The 9,075-nt window shown below is 36.9% G+C and overlaps 1 protein-coding gene across 2 annotated transcripts in view; it reads left to right on the forward strand.

The window, feature by feature from the left end:
• LOC120573478 (G2/M phase-specific E3 ubiquitin-protein ligase-like) overlaps positions 1-2,135 on the forward strand; it is a 3,133-nt gene extending 998 nt beyond the window's left edge. The window contains exons 2-4 of one of the 2 annotated variants that reach the window (XM_039823230.1): positions 371-488; positions 1,170-1,384; positions 1,526-2,135. In XM_039823230.1, the coding sequence (XP_039679164.1) occupies positions 448-488; positions 1,170-1,384; positions 1,526-1,773 (504 nt within the window). In that variant the 5' untranslated portion in view covers positions 371-447 and the 3' untranslated portion in view covers positions 1,774-2,135. Of the gene's footprint in view, positions 1-279; positions 489-1,169; positions 1,385-1,525 lie in introns of those variants that run through there. The other variant, XM_039823231.1, reaches the window with a different exon arrangement.
• Positions 2,136-9,075: the final 6,940 nt, after the last annotated feature.

Genomic DNA, 9,075 nt, shown 5'->3' on the forward strand with positions numbered 1-9,075 from the left:
CGGCCACTTATCAGCCAATCAAAAAAAAGAAAGGGGCTACACAATAGCCAATCAGAAAATAGCACTATTGTATCTGGGTAAGATTTAACACAACAACCAATGAAAAGAAAAAGCATAGAGCAGTGTACAGACACTTCCCCAAACATTTAGTTTGTGTGATTTGTTTCTGACTTTCATATGAATGTTTACACCAGGCTTGGTCAGTTCTTAATATACTACTGTGACTCAAGTAGTTAAATAAAATGTCATTCATATAAATTCATGCATCACCTAATTTCATCATGACATACAGGCCTGGCCTCCAGGAAAGAACAGTTTGTTTAATATATCTAATCTTGTGTTGTTCATACTATACAATGATTTATTACAGATTATCTGGCCAATGCTGGGTGTCTAAGGCCTTTGAAACGCATAGAAGACGAATATCTCTTGGTGGAGGATATCATCATGTTTCAGGTGGTTCATCGAGTCAGTGCAGCACTTCAAAGTTTTCACTACATTATTAGGCTTTTAAATCAATACAGCCATAACAATTTATGTAAAAATACTTAACAGAGGTTTACTTATCATTTATGGTTCATATTTGCCATTTAGTCCTGTAAGATCATATTCGTTTTTGTGAGTAAACAAGGAAATTCAATTATAAAAAAAAATAAAAAATATTTTTCATTCATTATCATCAATCATTATCATTATTGGTGCTTATTTCTTAGAACTTAATCAGAACAGGTGAAAGTACTTGAAATGTAACAATTTTGTAACTTTGTGTGGGAATAGCAGGTGCAGAAATTGAAAATAAGTTATTTTTTATGTTCTTCACAGAATGAGCCAAGGCCAGTGAGATTGAGTTAGAAGAAATAATAAATAGCATAATTTCCATTTTAGCAAACATTAAAAATGGCTCCCACAGACCCGAACACCTTACAAGGGTTAAGAAAAATTAAAGATTTCAACATATATTTTTAAAAGCCGGTGTACAACCTTACAAATACTCTGAATAAAGGCATGCATGTATCATATAAAATAACTTAAAGAACATCACGTTTTAGATTTTTTTTTGCATAATCAAAAACACTGAACTGTCTTATATGTCATCCCTTTCATGTGCTGTGATAATTTATCCAATTTGAAAACCGATATTTGTATCTTCTCATGATACATTTTTACAGATTCAGGGAGGGGATGAAGACCCTTGGTGTTCTTGATGCAATAAGAATGCCCCCAGATGCTTTCGGACCGCTGTCTTGTCACGAGCCATCTCCACTCACAGCTGATGTACTAGAACAGCTCTTTGAAATTCGACTGTCAGCAGTGGGCAGCAACAAAAGAAGGGCAGAGGAATGTGTGGTTGCATTTTGGAGGGACTACCTCGCGGATGTTGAGGGTAAGTATTATTGCTAGTTATGGAATAAAAATCTTTTCATATGCCCTTCTGTCCGTCTTTGTCTTTCCCTCCTTTTTAAACGTTTTCTACATGCCATGTTTAATTTCTTTTTTGGTGTTCTTTGGTGTATTTCTTTTTCAGAACAAGAGGGACCCTTTGGGGGTATCCTGGCCTTTGCGACGGGAGCAAATGATATTCCACCCCTGGGCTTCTTCCCACTACCTTCAGTGGTTTTTCTCCATGAGCTGCCCCTCAGACAAGACCGTCATTTACCCACTACAAACACATGCATTAACTGCCTGCAGTTGCCAGTCCTGAACAAATTCGAGGATTTTAAGGAAACAATGGATTTTGCATTAAAAAACACTCAGGGATTTGGTCAGGAATGACTTCCGAGAACTCCTTAACGGTCAGTGTATGTTTTGGTCATTCGATTTTCATTTCATTAACAGGTATTAAAAAAACAAAAAAAATGAATGGTTATTTGATTTTTGTTTTAAAATACAAAATTTGAAATTGAAATACAAGGTGTTTTTTCCTTTCCATGTCAAAAGGGAATGTGAAAATTTAATGAAAAAATGCCATTTTTTTCATATTCTGAGACCGTATGTTGCATTTCCAATGTGGTAGCACTTCTCTTAATACATCCATGAGTAGCACCGGTGTAGCCTACCAGTTTTGCTTTAACCCAGGCTGCAGTTGAGGGAAACTCTAGCCCATTTATGCACTTCTTTACATAAATATACATTAATATATCTATGAAATACATCATGAAATACATAAATGAGGCAATACATATAAACATATGCATTAGTCATTATAGTTCAATAGCCTATACAGTACGTTTTACTTTTATTTATTTCAGGGGACTTTTATTTATTTCCGTCTATTTATTTGCACATTATATTCAAAGGAAGTTTGGTTATATCACAGACTCAGACTAAAAGCAACTAGCAAGCCTGCCTGACATCACTGCATCAAAGCATATCACTATCTGCATAGAAAAGAAAATATGAATAAAACACAAGTGTGGCAGATTCGTCTGTTTCCCAGCTTAGCTAGAGCGGGTAACGCCAGCTCTGCAGACGGACCAGAGCCAGTCAGCACCAGGGGGCGAACATAGAGCGAACCAGGGACCCAGGTCTGCTAGCTAGCTGCAGCGGCAACAGCGAACATTATAACATTAGACCCAGCACCGGAGGTCTGATCCCCATGATCTGATCCCGAACTGCCGGTGACTTTCTGCCAGATCAGCAAATTTAACAGCAGCAACAGAAAGTTTGCTGGGACCAGACTTTGGCGCTGTAACGGTAACATTAAGTAATGTTACAGCCGTGAACTGAAATTCAAGTCCTCAGGTGGTTTGACTCTCTTTGGGAGCAGTTGTCTCCGGCGGGTAGAGACAGAGAGTCAGAGGGAGGCAGGGAGAGAGGGTAATAAATAAATGTGACCTTATGAAATAAAATTCCCCCCAAGCATTATCAAGAGTATAGGTTTCCAAAGTAATTTTAGCCTGGGCTGAAAGCAACACTGGTAGGCTACGCTGGCGCTGTTGCCTTGGAAATGACAACATCCGGAATATGAAAAAACAAGCCTTTTTTCATTTCTATTTCTGAGTGTTTTTTTTTGTTATATGAAATCACAGCATATTTAAAATTTCTCCCATCCACTTTTGACCATGAAAAGGAAAAAACGCCTTGTATTTCAATTTCAAATGTATTTTAAAACTAAAATCAAATAACCATTCGTTTTTTTGTTTTATAATACCGGTTTATGAAATGAAAATCGAATGAACGAAAAAGTACACGGACCATTTCCTAATACATTATTAATGTCTTGTTTAAACAATTGAAAATGGAATAATTATTTTACTAAAAAGGAAACTTGTCACTGGCCTTTTATTAACCTTTATTAATTGCCTTGACACTAATGAACTTGCTCACTGATAGAGTTCACCAGGCCCAAAAATAATTGAATGCCATGGTTACCGTCATTGGCTAGGGGGTCTACAGTTTCTAGAATTCTGTTGATAACTGTTTCATTGAAAATAAAGTCATTTTCTGGAACAATAACATTGTTTGAAGTCTCAAAATGTACGGGGGGGTCTTCCTTCATTTCAGCGATGTCACTCCCAACTAAAATGTTCTGCATTGCCTCTGCACAGCCACGCGCAACCCCGGAGCACGAGCCCGTGTAAAATGATAGAAATGAAGGTGAAGTGAAAACGATAGCAATGTTTTCCTCATAACCATTTACGCCCACAAACAAAAACTGACCTTGAAAAAGAAACTAAATAAGATAAGATAATAGTTTTTTTTTTGTCCAACAAGGTTGTTTTTTTTTATTCATAGTTTCTTGCTTGATTTATTTATACAATTCTTTAAGTCCTTTCCATATTATCTTATTTGTGCTCCATCTGTACTTTACCCACCAGACTACTAGTATAATTTAAATTTCTTTCCTGCATTAGGCTCACCAATTCGAGCATTACTTAAATTCCATTCTATTGTCTATTTCCTTCACACCATACTTCCTATTTAAACTCTCTCACTCACACTATTTCCTCTCTCCACATACCCTACATACCTACTCTCTCACATACACTTCCATATTCCTCTCTCCACACCTCCTACACTACTCTTTATCCACTTCACTTACTACTATTCCTACTACTCCATATACCTACTACTATTCTCCCTCTTCACATACACTACTATTCTCTCATTACTCTTCCTATCCTTCCTTTCACATCTCTCACACTATATCTCTACTCTCACTACTATACTATCCTATTCTCTCACATATACTACTATTCTCTCTTATATATATATGTGTGTGTGTATATATATATATGTATATGTATGTATATGTATGTATATATATATGTGTGTATATATATATATATATATATATATATGTATGTATGTATGTATGTATATATATGTATATATATATGTATATATGTATGTGTATATATATGTATGTGTATATATATATATATGTGTATGTATATATATATGTGTATGTATGTATATGTGTATGTATGTATGTATGTATATGTATATATGTATGTATATATATATGTATGTATATATATGTATATATGTATGTATGTATATGTATATATGTATGTGTATATATATGTATGTGTATATATGTATATATATGTATGTATATATATGTATATATATGTATATATATGTATGTATATATGTATATGTATGTATATGTATGTATATATATGTATATATATGTATATATGTATGTATATGTATATATATATATGTATATGTATGTATATATATATATATATGTATGTATATATATGTATATATATACATATATGTATATATGTATATATGTATATGTATATATATATGTATATATATATATATGTATATATGTGTGTGTATGTATATATATGCAAACTGTTTCTCACTTCTGACCAAATACAAGCAGATTGTGAAATTATTCAAATCCAACCATGACGGGTACAGACGATATGAACACAGGTGTCATGGCACTGACACATCCAGCTGTTGAAAACCAGAGGTCTGATTTCCTGCCTGACAGTACTTCAACAAGCAATAGCACAGTTCAGGTTTAACACAGAAGTGTGTACCCTTTCACAACAAGCAATTACTAAATCTCTCACACAACACACAAAAGGAGCATCGCCTGCACACAAAAGGCAAACTGAATTAAACATGGCAAAAAGATTAAATCATCCTGCTGTGTTGCACTGACCTTCACATCTGTGAACATGCAGCGTTCACGAAATCAAGATTGGATTTATTTAATGAGGTAAAATGCTTGAGTGTACAGTTACCGCATTCCGTAAACGTGCAAGGACGCCACAGCTTGCTGATGCTTTCATGAAGATCGATTCAGAAGGCCTGATCACGTTTAATCCACAGCATAATTATAAGATGGGGGACTTCTCCATTGCTGCATGTTAATCTCGCTCTGCCTGACGTCGTTTCTTTCCTTGTAATGTTTCCCAGGCTTTTCAAGGAAGCCAGATTCTCACAGCTGCCAGTGTTCCCATGCAGTATGTCTGCATGGTTTGGATGCTTCCCATTGTTTTTTTGGGGCATATGTGGGGGAGGCAATCGGTTTAGATGCTATATTAATAGCCATGAAGAGACATTGTTTACCCTTAGCGTTTTTTAGTTATTTCTGTGCATGTGTTGTAAGCATGACAGCTTGTTCAAAAGCATTGTATAGATTGTATACAGCATATGCAAACAATCAAAAGTGGATCGGTTTTGTAATGCTGTGATATTCTTTTACTCACTCCTCTCCAGCACTCACACTTGCATGCACACACAAACGCACCCATTTGCATTTGAGCTAATCCCAGAGGTCTAATCAATGCGGAAATACGTGGCATCAGCAGTATGACAGCATGCTGCAGCAGAGCTAGCATAGCAATGAGTATCCAGCTAATCAAGCCCTAGGAATGGGAACGTTATTAAATAAAAGCGGGAAGGATCAATAACAGCTATTGACGAGTCCATGAAGCCTGCACTTCAAAGGCTTTTCCTTTTTTTTCCTGTTTGCTTTTTACCAGCCCAGCAGGGAGACAAGTCGGCCCAGTCTGTGGCAAACTGGTATCCTTGAATGCTAATGCTACGTTCTTGGGAGGTAACTTTGTTGTGCTCTACAAGGGAACTTCCAAATCCGATCACAAATCTGTGCATAGAGTGATCCCTGGACTATTGGACCTTGGACAGTTTGGTTAAACACATGCTCAAATGCACACGAGCAAACCCACAAGTGCCCACACACAAACACCAATGTAAAAGATGTCTAATAATCTGTCAACATGAAGACTTATAATCAATCAGGGCCATTCAAAGTACTAACGATGTAGCAAAATGTCCTTTTTTTTTTCTCGTCATGGTCCAAGTGCTTTGCTTCCAAGGGCAAAAGTAGGTATTGCGTTTAATTATACAAAGTCTCAAGGCTCTTTCTACCTGGTTTCTCTTTGTCATGTTCACCTTGTCAACATGTCACTGAGCAAGCCATTTTTTTTGCCACAGTCACATTTATAGACTTTTAATTAACAGCACTTTATTCATATTTGCATTTCAGTCTTTCAAAGGAACAAGCAAGACAACTCATGTAACATGTAATGAGGTCCGTGTACTTTTTCGTTCATTCGATTTTCATTTCATAAACAGACTTAAAAAACAAAAAACAAATGGTTATTTGTTTTTCGTTTTAAAATACAACATTTGAAATTGAAATAGAAGGCATTTTTTTCCTTTTCATGGTCAAAAGGGGATGGGAGAATTTTAAAATATGCTGTGATTTTCATTTTCTATTTCATATAACAAAAATAAAATCACTCGGAAATAGAAATGAAAAAAGGCTTGTTTTTTCATATTCAGAGACCAGATGTTGTCATTTCCAAGGCAACAGCGCCAGCGTAGCCTACAAGCGTTGCTTTCAGCCCAGGCTAAAATTACTTTGGAAACCTATGCTCTTGATAATGCTTGGGGGGAATTTTATTTCATAATGTCACATGTATTTATTACCCTATCTCCCTGCCTCCCTCTGACTCTCGTCTCTACCCCCCCCTGTCTCTACCGTCGCACAAAACTTAACCCCAAATTCAACCGAGTTAGTTTAATTAGACTTTCAGATTCAGTTACAACGTTACTCACACGCCACCGTAATCAATTCAGCAAACTTTCTGTTGCTGCCGTTAAACTTGCTGATCATTGGGATCAGACCTCCGGTGCTGGGTCTAATATTCTAATATTAGCTGCTGCAGCTAGCTAGCAGCTAGCCACCAGCCCTGTGACCTCGGTCCTCGCGGTTCGCTCCCCGGTGTTGACTGACTCTGGTCCGTCTGCAGAGCTGGCCTTACCCGCTCTAGCTGAGCTGGGAATCTGCCGCGCTCGTGATTTATTCAAATTTTATTTTCTATGGAAATAGTGATATGCTATGATGCACTGATGCCAGGCAGGCTAGTTGCTTTTAGTCGAAGTCTGTGAGATAACAAAACTTCCTTTGAATATAATATAATAAAATAATTTGCATATAATAGACGGAATAAATAAAAGTAAAACATTTGTATTTAGGCTATTGAACTATGACTAATGCCTATGTTCATATATATTGCCTCATTTATGCATTTCATGATCTATTTCATAGCCATATTCATGTATATTATATTTATGTAAAGGAGGGCAAAAAACGGATGATCAGTCGCTCACAAAGTATAGGCTACAGTTTCCCTCAACTGCAGCCGGGACATTCTAACGCTTAACGTGAAAAAGCTTGACGTGGTTTAATGTACACCTAAACAATGATCAATCAGATATAGTCAGTTATTAGTCAGATAACGTCCATAATAAGCTATTGGACTTTGGGTTCGATTTTTTGACAGTTTTCAGTGGTTATGAGGATATGAGAGAGAAATTTGGTAATTATTGATCATTGTTAAGGTACGTTAAACCGTGTTAAGCTTTTTCACGTTAAGCATTTGAGAATGTCCCAGCTGCAGTTGAGGGAAACTGTCCTTCCTGAGCGACTGATCATCCGTTATTTTACCCCCCTTTACATAAATATACATTAATATGGCTGTGAAATAGATCATAAAATACATAAATGAGGCAATATGAACATATTAGTCATTATAGTTCAATAGCCTGAATACATATTGTTTTACTTTTATTTATTTCCGGGGACTTTTATTTATTCCGTCTATTATATGCACATTATATTCAAAGTATGAATAAATCACGAGCGCGGCAGATTCCCAGCTCAGCTAGAGCGGGTAACGCCAGCTCTGCAGATCGGACCAGAGTCAGTCAGCACCGGGGAGCGAACCGGGGACTCAGGTCACAGGGCTGGTGGCTAGCTAGCTGCAGCAGCTAATATTAGAATATTAGACCCAGCACCGGAGGTTTGATCCCCATGATCAGCAATTTTAACGGCAGCAACAGAAAGTTTGCTGGGATTGGTAACGGTGGCGTAACGGTAACGTTACAGCCGTGAACTGAAAGTCTATTTCCTCAGCTGGTTCGACTCTCTTCGGGCGAAGTTATCTGCGGTGGGTAGAGACAGAGAGTCAGAGGGAGGCAGGGGGATAGGGTAATAAATACATGTGACATTATGAAATAAAATTCCCCCCAAGCATTATCAAGAGCAAAGTAATTTTAGCCTGGGCTGAAAGCAACACTGATAGGCTACGCTGGCGCTGTTGCCTTGGAAATGACAACATCCAAAAATCAAATAACCATTCGTTTTTTGTTTTATAACACCTGGTTATGAAATGAAAATCGAATGAACAAAAAAGTACACGGACCTAATGACACTGGCTGCGGCCAAAATGGATTTGTGATTTTCTTTTTTGGTCCCAATATGACAACTGAAGAATGGATACATCTAAGAGAAGAGGATAATCCCAAAGACACTGGGAGAGTTTGAGCCTTTAAACCTTTTTAACATTAGTCTAGCAGTGTCAGAGTTGGAGCTCAAATGAACTTCAACATGTTCAGATAGATTTCGACAATAATCCCAAATGAAAAATCAGACGTAACACTGGAAGCTAGAATGATGCAAAAGAACTCTTTTGTCTTTCTTTCTCTTTCAATTGTCTCTTTGGATGAATGCAAAATGTGTGATTGAGTCTGTATCATATGTTATTCATGCTTAAACCTGATGTAGGCTAGTAG

Source organism: Perca fluviatilis, chromosome 14 (assembly GCF_010015445.1).
Source record: "Perca fluviatilis chromosome 14, GENO_Pfluv_1.0, whole genome shotgun sequence".
In the NCBI taxonomy this organism is placed as follows: Eukaryota; Metazoa; Chordata; class Actinopteri; order Perciformes; family Percidae; genus Perca; species Perca fluviatilis.